The 13,328-nt window shown below is 37.0% G+C and overlaps 1 protein-coding gene across 1 annotated transcript in view; it reads left to right on the top strand.

Annotated features, from left to right (window-relative positions):
- Positions 1-10,671: 10,671 nt before the first annotated feature.
- The window catches only part of mapk9 (mitogen-activated protein kinase 9), a 40,690-nt gene continuing 38,033 nt past the window's right edge, over positions 10,672-13,328 (top strand). The window contains 4 exon segments of the mRNA XM_062045924.1: positions 10,672-10,732; positions 10,735-10,786; positions 11,579-11,606; positions 11,608-11,709. Of these exon segments, the coding sequence (XP_061901908.1) occupies positions 10,672-10,732; positions 10,735-10,786; positions 11,579-11,606; positions 11,608-11,709 (243 nt within the window).

Here is a 13,328-nt window from a genome sequence, read left to right as displayed (position 1 = left end):
TAATGTTTTAGCTATATTTAGCACGGCGTAGCAAAACACAAACTCTATTAAGTGCTCGTTGACTTTGATTGGACTCTCAATGTATGCTACGGCTGGGCGATTTGCATGATCCAGATCGATGCTCGTGATACATTTCTTGTCGATTACGGTAATGAGCTCTCAGCGTTTGAACTTGCTCAAACATGACGGAAATGTCCGTGACAACAGCCAATTAGAGTTGACCTTTTCCCGCTCTACACCCAGTTGTACGTTACAGCGGAAGTCAACAGAAAGACAGAACGCGCAGCTAAGGACAGACTTGGAGTTATCCTCCAAAGGTAAGGCTATCAAATCAGCTAGCGAACCAATTCCGTGTTTGAGGTATGCACAACACAACAATTTGTTGAATCATTTGAAAACGTACCACCCAACGTATCCTCCACTATCTGTATTGTTATTAAAGATAATGCACATTGTCAAGTAGCGATCATTTTAAGAGCGTATGAAAGGGACAAGCGGTAGAAAATAGATGGATGGGTGACTGTACCATCATTATTTGAAAGTGGTAATGTTTACATTTTAAAATCTTATCTTTGATGGGGCAGTTTGTTTATTTTGGGTCTTGCATTCCTGCAAAAACACTCAGGACTGTAAACTACTTCACCGTCTTAGACTCTAATTTTTCTCCATTTGTTTTACTGCTGAGTAAAAATATTTTTCTGTTTGTCTTACTTAATGCTTTATTTCCCCAGTATGTTAATAATTATTACGATAACATATTAAAATAGGCTCTAGTTTGTCTAGTTTTTAGTACAGATGCTTTAAAACTGGCGGGCTTTACATTTTCATATTGATCGAGATCTGATTATATAAAATAATTATTTTTTTCCCCATAACGCCCAACTCTTTCATGTATTATTTTGACCTGCTTATTACTGTACGTGCTGTAATGTTTGCCCCTTGCTTGTGTGGGTTTGACTTTATCTGCATTACTAGTTAGGGAATTCTGACAGAGACCTTGGAAAATTATTGTTTGTGTGCAACACTTCTTTTTCAACGTGCAGATAAAATTCATTGTAGCAATATAGAAAAAAGTGCCATTTATGGACATGTTCCTTTGTGAACACTACAGTGTTTCCCACACATTCATTTATTTGTGGCGGCCCGCGGAGAAATAATTACGTCCGCCACAAAAAAAAAAAAAAAAAAAAAAATATATATATATATATATTTTTTTGTTGTTGTTGTTGTTCAGCTTCACAGGCAAATCATATAGTAGATGTAGATGCCCATATCGGCTGTTCAGATTTACTTTACAAAAGAGAAGTGTAGGATACTTCTCTTGTTGTCTTATTTGTATTTGACTTTATTAAATGTATATATATTAGAAACACAACATGTGCATATAACAAAGGGTGCAAAGTCTGCAGGCAGTAGGAAACACATGGTTAAGTGTAGGGAGTAAAACTGCCTCTGTTTCACTTTATGTTGCTGGTAAATGATATGGTTGTAATAGTAGGCTAAAGTTAAATTATTAAGTATGAACTAATTAAAGGGGCAGAGCTTTAAGAGACATTTTAGCTTTTATATTTTATAAGATATATTTTTTGTAAGAACCACAATTAATAAATATAGTTCAGTGAATAACTTATTGTTCAAATCTGTATATAAATATGTACATAAAGTGTTGTAATTATATTGTAAAATGGATGGATGGATGGATGTTTAAAACAAAACTGTTATTATTAATTAGTAAGTATACATTTTTTGAGCCTTTTTAGAGAAAATCATATCATTGTAGTAAATTATGCAAATTACTCGATGATGTCATGGTGACCACGCCCATAGCCACGCCCCCGCCGCCACAGGTATCTTGGCAGTTTATGGGAAACACTGCACTAGCTTTTTTTTTTTATATATTACAAACTTGTGTGATTTATTTGGATCATTGTAGTGCCAGTAGCAGGCAATGGCAGATATGATTTATGCTGCTGTCGTAAGACTTTTTCATAAGAGTTATGTTTATTTTTCCTATGTCTGTCATATAAAACAGTAACAGGAACCCACACACAGCTGTAAGGCTTCCTGATTTGCATCTGTTATTATTATTCCTTATCAGTGTGCCTAAATATGTGCTGTTAGACAATATGGTGTGGAAGAAAGTGAAGGATTGTGCACTGTTCTGAGTGTTGCCGAAAGGGGATACGGTTAACTGCCCGCCACTGTTTTTTTTCTGCTCGATATATGTTCTGATTCTGTGCCAGGAGCATTATGTTGAAAAATAATAGCCCGTACCTACACTACCGTTCAAAAGTTTGGGGTCACTCAAACAATTTTGTGGTATAGCCTTCATTTCTAAGAACAAGAATAGACTGTCGAGTTTCAGATGAAAGTTCTCTTTTTCTGGCCATTTTGAGCGTTTAATTGACCCCACAAATGTGATGCTCCAGAAACTCAATCTGCTCAAAGGAAGGTCAGTTTTGTAGCTTCTGTAACGAGCTAAAGTGTTTTCAGATGTGTGAACATGATTGCACAAGGGTTTTCTAATCATCAATTAGCCTTCTGAGCCAATGAGCAAACACATTGTACCATTAGAACACTGGAGTGATAGTTGCTGGAAATGGGCCTCTGTACACCTATGTAGATATTGCACCAAAAAGCAGACATTTGCAGCTAGAATAGTCATTTACCACATTAGCAATGTATAGAGTGTATTTCTTTCAAGTTAAGACTAGTTTAAAGTTCTCTTCATTGAAAAGTACAGTGCTTTTCCTTCCAAAATAAGGACATTTCAATGTGACCCCAAACTTTTGAACGCTAGTGTATTTAAGGACAAAATGTTGTGTTATAGGTGACTAAGTATATCATTATTATTGGTTTAAGATAGTTTAGGTACGTTATTATTTGAAAATACACAACTTTTTACATTTTAGCAGACATGTTAGGTATATTTGCACAAAGTCTCGGTAGTAGATCAGTATCGCCGATGCCAGCCTGAATTTGACTTACTATCGGATCGGAAAGAAAATCAGTGGTATCGCACATGACTACTGCGAAAAATGAGGCTGGGAAGGCAAGAAGCAGAGGAAGAGTTTTAAGATAATGGTCATCAAACAAAGGTTGCAGCAAAGAAATATGATATCCTTTTTATTATTATCTACCAGTTGGTATACTGTATATACAATTTGACTGATTGATGCCTTTTTTCTTCGAATTTTGTCTTCATTTGTACAAAAACGGGTCTTTAAAAATAGAGGAGTTCTTTTGTATTCGCTTACATTTGTGTCATTTAGATGCTGCCCTCAATTTATCCTCTAGAAAAACCAACAGACTTGATACACTGCGGTTGACTAAATAAAGGCTACATTCACTACTACATTATTCAAATTCAATTATTTCTAGATTAATTCCCCAGTGTTTTAACAACATGCACAGTCTTGTATATGGAAACCTATTACGACGAGAGACATACTAAAACTGTCTACCATACAATATTGTCAAGTTCTATAGCCAAATCCTGCTTTAATCTCGGGAATTGCACCCCTGTTTTAGTGCCAGGGTGATTGCCGGTCAGAGGAAAGTTTATTGCCATTGGAGAAAGGTCATTGGAGATTCTTCTTTCATGGTCGCCCCTGAGGACAAATGCTTTTGTGTTCAATTGCCCCACTCATCCAGTGGTGTGTTTATAGAGCACAGGAAAAATAAAGTAAGTTGAAATATGACTATAAAGGCTACACAGGTACGGTATATCCTACCAAGTACAGCAGTCCTTGTATGCGGCTTGATGTAGGGCAGGGGTCACCAACGCGGTGCCCGCGGGAACCAGGTAGCCCGTAAGGACCAGATGAGTCGCCCGCTGGTCTGTTCTAAAAATAGCTCAAATAGCAGCACTTACCAGTGAGCTGCCTCTATTTTTTTAAATTCTATTTATTTACTAGCAAGCTGGTCTCGCTTTGCCCGACATTTTTAATTCTAAGAGAGACAAAACTCAAATAGAATTTGAAAATCCAAGAAAATATTTTAAAGACTTGGTCTTCACTTGTTTGAATAAATTCATTAATTTTTTTTACTTTGCTTCTTATATCTTTAAGAAAGACAATTTTAGAGAAAAAATACAACCTTAAAAATGATTTTAGGATTTTTAAACACATATACCTTTTTACCTTTTAAATTCCTTCCTCTTCTTTCCTGACAATTTAAATCAATGTTCAAGTAAATTTATTTTTTTTATTGTAAAGAATGATAAATACATTTTAATTTAATTCTTCATGTTAGCTTCCGTTTTTTCGACGAAGAATATTTGTGAAATATTTCTTCAAACTTATTATGATTAAAATTCAAAAAAATTATTCTGGCACATCTAGAAAATCTGTAGTATCAAATGTAAATCTTGTATCAAAGTCTTTTGAATTTCTTTTAAAAATTTTGTTCTGGAAAATCTAGAAGAAATAATGATTTGTCTTTGTTAGAAATATAGCTTGGTCCAATTTGTTATATATTCTAACAAAGTGCAGATTGGATTTTAACCTATTCAAAACATGTCATCAAAATTCTAAAATTAATCTTAATCAGGAAAATTTACTAATGATGTTCCATAAATTATTTTTTAATTTTTTTTAAAAGGATTCGAGTAAGCTAGTTTTTCTCTTCTTTTTTTCGGTTTAATTTTGAATTTTAAAGAGTCGAAATTGAAGATAAACTATGTTTCAAAATGTAATTGTCATTTTTTTCGTGTTTTCTCCTCTTTTAAACCATTCAATTAAGTGTAAATATCATTAATTATTAATAATAACATAGAGTTAAAGGTAAATTGAGCAAATTGGCTATTTCTGGCAATTTATTTAAGTGTGTATCAAACTGGTAGCCCTTCGCATTAATCACTACCCAAGAAGTAGCTCTTGCTTTCAAAAAGGTTGGTGACCCCTGATGTAGGGCATGCTATCAACTCTAAATACTAAGCAAATCTTGGAGAAAACAGGCGTTTATTCTTGCTGGACTGCTAGCGAGGAAAAGCCTCTGCCTGCAAAATTATGTTTGTCCAATTATATCCTGAGTGGGGATATTTTTGGTGATGCAGCACTGCAGAAATGATGGAGGAAATGATGGGGAATGATGAAAGTTAGAACCCTCAAATGTTGGTAGAAGCCCAAAGCAGCTCTCGTCTCATGTTTAGTCAGAGAGCCAGCTGGAAGAGCAAAATCCACAGAGGCAGGAGAGGGCGTATAGAGATGAGAATGTTTTTTCCTGCCTTTACCCGAAGTAGTGGTGTGGAAACAGAGCAGGCCTAAACCTCCTGCAGCTGATGCAGGAGGTTACAAGGCAGCCCTGAAGAGAAACAATGATATGGTTTAGATCTGTGTTTTTCAACCTTTTTTGAGCCAAGGCACATTTTTTGCATTGAAAAAATCCGGAGGCACACCACCAGCAGAAATCATTAAAAAACAAAACTCCGTTGACAGTAAATAGTCGTTGTCGCAATTGTTGGATATGACTTTAAACCAGGGGTCACCAACGCGGTGCCCGCGGGCACCAGGTAGCCCGTAAGGACCAGATGAGTAGCCCGCTGGCCTGTTCTAAAAATAGCTCAAATAGCAGCACTTACCAGTGAGCTGCCTCTATTTTTTAAATTGTATTTATTTACTAGCAAGCTGGTCTCGCTTTGCCTGACATTTTTAATTCTAAGAGAGACAAAACTCAAATAGAATTTGAAAATCCAAGAAAATATTTTAAAGACTTGGTCTTCACTTGTTTAAATAAATTCATTTATTTTTTTACTTTGCTTTTTATAACTTTCAGAAAGACAATTTTAGAGAAAAAATACAACCTTAAAAATGATTTTAGGATTTTTAAACACATATACCTTTTTACCTTTTAAATTCCTTCCTCTTCTTTCCTGACAATTTAAATCAATGTTCAAGTAAATATCTTTTTTATTGTAAAGAATAATAAATACATTTTAATTTAATTTTTCATTTTAGCTTCTGTTTTTTTGACATAGAATATTTGTGAAATATTTCTTCAAACTTATTATGATTAAAATAAAATAAAAATATTCTGGCAAAGCTAGAAAAATCTGTGGACTTAAATTTAAATCTTATTTCAAAGTCTTTTGAATTTCTTTTAAAATTTTTGTTCTGGAAAATCTAGAAGAAATAATGATTTGTCTTTGTTAGAAATATAGCTTGGTCCAATTTGTTATATATTCTAACAAAGTGCAGATTGGATTTTAACCTATTTAAAACATGTTATCAAAATTCTAAAATTAATCTTAATCAGGAAAAATTACTAATGATATTCCATAAATTCTTTTTTTAATTTTTTCCAAAGATTCGAATTAGCTAGTTTTTCTCTTCTTTTTTTCGGTTGAATTTTGAATTTTAAAGAGTCGAAATTGAAGATAAACTAAGTTTCAAAATTTAATTGTCATTTTTTTCGTGTTTTCTCCTCTTTTAAACCGTTCAATTAAGTGTAAATATAATTAATTATTAATAATAACATAGAGTTAAAGGTAAATTGAGCAAATTGGCTATTTCTGGCAATTTATTTAAGTGTGTATCAAACTGGTAGCCCTTCACATTAATCACTACCCAAGAAGTAGCTCTTGGTTTCAAAAAGGTTGGTGACCCCTGCTTTAAACCATAACCATAACCAATATAGCTCTTGTCTCAAAGTAGGTGTACAGTCACGACCTGTCACGTCACGCCGTGACTTATTTTGAGTTTTTTGCTGTTTTCCTGTGTAGTGTTTTAGTTCTTGTCTTGCGCTCCTATTTTGGTGTTATTTTCTCTCTTTTTGGTATTTTCCTGTAGCAGTTTCATGTCTTCCTTTGAGCGTAATTTCCCGCATCTACTTTGTTTTAGCAATCAACACTATTTAAGTTGTTGCTATCCTTCTTTGAGGGGACATTGTTAAAGGCCTACTGAAATGATTTTTTTAAAAATTTAAACGGGGATAGCAGATCCATTCTGTGTGTCATACTTGATCATTTTGCGATATTGACATATTTTTGCTGAAAGGATTTAGTAGAGAACATCGACGATAAAGTTTGCAACTTTTGGTCGCTGATAAAAAAAAAGCCTTGCCTGTACCGGAAGTAGCGTGACGTCGCAGGTTGAAAGGCTCCTCACATTTCCCTATTGTTTACACCAGCATCGAGAGCGGTTCGGACCGAGAAAGCGACGATTACCCCATTAATTTGAGCCAGGATGAAAGATTCGTGGATGAGGAACGTGAGAGTGAAGGACTAGAGTGCAGTGCAGGATGTATCTTTTTTTCGCTCTGACCGTAACTTAGGTACAAGCTGGCTCATTGGATTCCACACTCTCTCCTTTTTCTATTGTGGATCACGGATTTATATTTTAAACCACCTCGGATACTATATCCTCTTGAAAATGAGAGTCGAAAACGCGAAATGGACATTCACAGTGACTTTTATCTCCACGACATCGGCGAAGCACTTTAGCTACGGAGCTAACGTGATAGCATCGGGCTTAACTGCAGATAGAAACAAAAGAAATAAGCCCCTGACTGGAAGGATAGACAGCAGATCAACAATACTACTATCAGGAGACACCGAACCAAACACTGGACCTGTAACCACACGGTTAATGCTGTGCCGCCTGTCGAAGCCTAGCAATGCTGTTGCTAATGACGCCATTGAAGCTAACTTAGCTACGGGACCTCGTCAGAGCTATGATAAAAACATTAGCGCTCCACCTACGCCAGCCCTCATCTGCTCATCAACACCCGTGCTCACCTGTGTTCCAGCGATCGACGGCGCGACGAAGGACTTCACCCGATCATCGATGCGGTTGGCGGCTAGCATCGGATAGCGCGTCTGCTATCCAACTCAAAGTCCTCCTGGTTGTGTTGCTGCCGCCAGCCGCTAATACACCGATCCCACCTACAGCTTTCTTCTTTGCAGTCTCCATTGTTCATTAAACAAATTGCAAAAGATTCACCAACACAGATGTCCAGAATACTGTGGAATTATGAGATGAAAACAGAGCTATTTTGTATTGGATTCAATGGGCTCCGAATACTTCCGCTTCAACGATTGACGTCACGCGCAAACGTCATCATATCGAAACGTTTTCAGCCGGAAGTTTGCCGGGAAATTTAAAATGTCACTTTATAAGTTAACCCGGCCGTATTGGCATGTGTTGCAATGTTAAGATTTCATCATTGATATATAAACTATCAGACTGCGTGGTCGGTAGTAGTGGCTTTCAGTAGGCCTTTAATTGTCATGTCGTGTTCAGATGTACTTTGTGGACGCCGTCTCTGCTCCACAGTAAGTCTTTGCTGTCGTCCAGCATTCTGTTTTTGTTTACTTTGCTGCCAGTTCAGTTTTAGTTTCGTTCTGCATAGCCTACTAAGCTTCAATGCCTTTTCTTAGGGGCACTCACCTTTTGTTTATTTTTGCTTTAATTCATTAGACACCTTTTTACCTGCACACTGCCTCCCGCTGTTTGCGTCATCTACAAAGCAATTAGCTACCGGCTGCCACCTACTGATATGGAAGAGTATTACACGGTTACTCTGCCGAGCTCTAGACAGCACCGACACTCAACAACAACACATCATTTGCAGACTATAATTACTGGTTTGCAAAAAATATTTTTAACCCAAATAGGTGAAATGATATAATCTCCCACGGCACACCACACTGTATCTCGCGGCACACTGAAAAACACTGGTTTAGAGTGTAAAAAGGCTACTACGCTATTTCAGACAATGCTATAAAACAGCAGCTGTAATTGAATATGTTAAATGGCAGGAGGAGAGAGAGTTTGTCATAATGTAGTGTTAAATATAAAAATTGAAGGAATTACAAGCTGGTGAGTGGTCGCTGTTGCATAGCTACAGAACGATGCACCTTGCCAGTGCCTACCCACACACTGCCACCAGTCATTGTTTTGCATTCGATGTATAGTCAGCTTAGGTTTTAGAGATCCCCCGTATTTGCAACTACCTCTGATTTCTACTACAAACACGCCAGCAGAACCTCACCCTTCATCTCCGGCCGAGTGTCCCCTTTGCCAGTGAAGCGCAAAAACACTCCGATGCAAAACAACGGTGCCAAAGAGAGACAGATGGAACTCCACCAAGCAACCATCCATAGATGGCTAAGGGTTTTATCTATGGACAAAACACTTTATGTGGCAGGAGTAAAATAAAATATGGACTTACCCACTCTCCACTCCCGCCATCTGGGAAGACCATCTACGTCAGGGGTCACCAACCTTTTTGAAAGCAAGAGCTACTTCTTGGGTAGTGATTAATGCGAAGGGCTACCAGTTTGATACACACTTAAATAAATTGCCAGAAATAGCCAATTTGCTCAATTTACCTTTAACTCTATGTTATTATTAATAATTAATGATATTTACACTTAATTGAACGGTTTAAAAGAGGAGAAAACATGAAAAAAATGACAATTAAATTTTGAAACATAGTTTATCTTCAATTTCGACTCTTTAAAATTCAAAATTCAACCGAAAAAAAGAAGAGAAAAACTAGCTAATTCGAATCTTTTTGAAAAAATAAAAAAAATAATTTATGGAACATCATTAGTAATTTTTCCTGATTAAGATTAATTTTAGAATTTTGATGACATGTTTTGAATAGGTTAAAATCCAATCTACACTTTGTTAGAATATATAACAAATTGGACCAAGCTATATTTCTAACAAAGACAAATCATTGTTTCTTCTAGATTTTCCAGAACAAAAATTGTCAAAGAAATTCAAAAGACTGTAAAATAAGATTTAAATTTCATTCTACAGATTTTCTAGATTTGCCAAAATATTTTTTTTGAATTTTAATCATAATAAGTTGAAGAAATATTTCACAAATATTCTTCGTCGAAAAAACAGAAGCTAAAATGAAAAATTTAATTAAAATGTATTTATTATTCTTTACAATAAACACATTTTTTTTTACTTGAACATTGATTTGAATTGTCAGGAAAGAAGAGGAAGGAATTTAACAGGTAAAAAGGTATATGTGTTTAAAAATCCTAATCATTTTTAAGGTTGTATTTTTTCCTCTAAAATTGTCTTTCTGAAAGTTATAAGAAGCAAAGTAAAAAAATTAATGAATTTATTTTTAACAAAAGAAGACTAAGTCTTTAAAATATTTTCTTGGATTTTCAAATTCTATTTGAGTTTTGTCTCTCTTAGAATTAAAAATGTCAGGCAAAGCGAGACCAGCTTGTTAGTAAATAAATACAATTTAAAAAATAGAGGCAGCTCACTGGTAAGTGCTGCTATTTGAGCTATTTTTAGAACAGGCCAGCGGGCTACTCATCTGGTCCTTACGGGCTACCTGGTGCCCGCGGGCACCGCGTTGGTGACCCCTGATCTACGTTATGTTGAAGAGACTGAATGAGGTCACCTGAGATGGGGCCTGACTCACAATTTATGTTGTAGTTCCACACCAGAGTCCTTTATGGACTTTTCGTTGTGCATCTGGACACGGTCAAAAAAGGCCATCCCTAAATGGTTGCCAATAGGAAGAAAACAGAATAAGAATTTTGCCAGAAGTTTAGCTCAACTTTGATTAATTAGTTGATGTACCCAAGATCTTGTTCTGTATACTTTTATATGTGGACAGGAGATTTACTTACTGATGTCTGTTACCCTTCATGTCTTCTACAGACAGCGCTGGTGCCCCTGACTGGCCCTCAGGATGAGCGAGGCAGATAGTCAATTCTACAGTGTTCAGGTGGGGGACTCCACCTTCACTGTGCTCACCGCTACCAGCAGCTCCGCGCCATCGGTTCCGGTGCCCAGGGCATCGTTTGGTAAGCATCTGTTTTGCTACTTTCTGAGAAAGGATATTGTGTTTTTTGATAAATGAGTTAATTCAACTTTCTCCTCGTGGTTGATTTATTTCAGTTATTTGATTTGTCATGGTTTAATGGACATTTGATAGCAAAACTATTAAACTAGCCGATCAATATTATTTTTTATAAAGACATTTTTGATACAACTTTTGTATCTTATTAGATTTTGCAGATTGTGGCACATTGATCAAAAAATAAACAATAAAAGCAGAATTGCTTTCAAGTGCGTTCTCCCCCGAGGTTGTCATTTTGCCTTTCCGTTAATAGATTGCACTGTATTCAAATGGGGTGTTTGGACCATCATTTTGGACTTTAATCAAGTAACCATTAATCTTTTCAGAATGTTTGCCTCTAAAAAGTAATGGTCCATGGCAAATGACCAGGAAAGCTAATGATCAGATTATCTTCTAATGTTTTTGTGCCTGCTTAGCCGTGGCAGCACCATGAAAGTTGTTAAAGTGAATAATTATCAATGCCTAATGGACTGTGTGCTGTTAATGCACTTAATGAGACCATGACACGCTCGCCTTAGCCTAGCATTAGCTTAGTGTCTTCTTGATTTGCACATAATCTTACCGCCAAGTGTAAATATTTTCCGAGTTCAACATTTCCTTATGGTATCTTTTTCCTCCTTTTGAAAAGCTTAGTGACAAAAGGTTTTGCAAACTTTTCGTTCATCAAGTTGACTGCAGCAAATCAAACAACAACTTTGTAGTTTGTGACACACTTTTGTCTTTTTTTTATGACCAGCTCTGCCCTAGATACAGTCCTTGGCATCCCCGGTGGCGGTGAAAAAGCTGTGTCGGCCCTTCCAGAACCAGACACACGCTAAACGTGCATACAGGGAGCTTGTGCTGCTAAAATGTGTCAACCACAAAAATGTACGACTTACCGTATACACATTATTGGATTTTCCTCCCCTCTTGACTATGTACATAGCTATGGATTTGTAACTGCGTAACATGCACACTGATTCTCTTTTAGTACCTAATAACTTGTTCTACTCTTCTTGCAGTCCTGAAGTGTAAAGCACTTTTAAAGGCCTACTGAAATGCCATTTTTTTAATTTAAACAGGGATAGCAGATCTATTCTATGTATCACACTTGATCATTTCGCGATATTGCCATATTTTTGCTGAAAGGATTTAGTAGAGAACAACGACGATAAGATCGCAACTTTTGGTATCTGATACAAAAAAGGCTTGCCCCTACCGAAGTAGCGTGACGTAGTCAGTTGAACATATACGCAAAGTTCCCTATTGTTTACAATGATGGCCGCCAGAAGTGAGAGCGATTCGGACCGAGAAAGCGACGATTTCCCCATTAATTTGAGCGAGGATGAAAGATTTGTGGATGAGGAAAGAGCAAGTGAAGTGGGGAGTGGAAGCGATTCAGATAGGGAAGATGCTGTGAGAGGCGGGGGTGACCTGATATTCAGCTGGGAATGACTACAACAGTAAATAAACACAGGACATATATATACTCTATTAGCCACAACACAACCAGGCTTATATTTAATATGCCACAAATTAATCCCGCATAAAAACACCTAGGTATTTGTTATGCTAGCTCCTAGCTCCTAGCTACTAGCTCCCGTCCATATTACCCGCCAATACAATTCAAACACCTGCACAACACACACACTCACTCAGCCCAAAGGACCGTTCACCTAACCCCTAAGGTTCATAAAGCTTATATATTTAACCAAAGTTACGTACGTGACACGCACGTACGGGCAAGCGATCAAATGTTTGGAAGCGCAGCTGCATACTCACGGTATCGCGTCTGTGTATCCAAATCAAAGTAATCCTGGTTAAAGTTAAAGTACCAATGATTGTCACACACACACTAGGTGTGGTGAAATTTGTCCTCTGCATTTGACCCATCCCCTTGGGGAGGAAGAGTCTGTGTTGTCCCAGTTCTCTACAGGCGTCTGTGTATCGAAGTCAAAGTCCTCCTGGTAAGAGTCTCTGTTGTCCGAGTTCTTCGATCTTGACTGCATCTTTCGGGAATGTAAACAATGAAACACCGGCTGTGTTGTGTTGCTGACTTCCCTCGCAAAATACTCCGCTTCGCACCGACAACTTTCTTCTTTGCATGCTCAGCTTCTTTCTCCATAATGCAATGAACAAATTGCAACAGATTCACCAACACAGATGTCCAGAATACTGTGGAATTATGAGATGAAAACAGAGCTATTTTGTATTGGCTTCAATGGGGAGCCATACCTCTGTTTCACTGGCTACGTCACGCGCATACGTCATCCTCCAAAGGAGTTTTCAACCGGAAGTTTAGCGGGAAATGTAAAATGTCACTTTATAAGTTAACCCGGCCGTATTGGCATGTGTTGCAATGTTAAGATTTCATCATTGATATATAAACTATCAGACTGCGTGGTCGCTAGTAGTGGCTTTCAGTAGGCCTTTAAGTCACTGTGGTGAATACAAATGTTTAGCGCAAACTCTAAATGAATGTAGTGATAAACACAAATCATTTATAC

Source organism: Entelurus aequoreus, linkage group LG04 (assembly GCF_033978785.1).
Source record: "Entelurus aequoreus isolate RoL-2023_Sb linkage group LG04, RoL_Eaeq_v1.1, whole genome shotgun sequence".
NCBI lineage: Eukaryota > Metazoa > Chordata > Actinopteri > Syngnathiformes > Syngnathidae > Entelurus > Entelurus aequoreus.
This window is presented reverse-complemented; position numbering and strand designations above follow the sequence as displayed.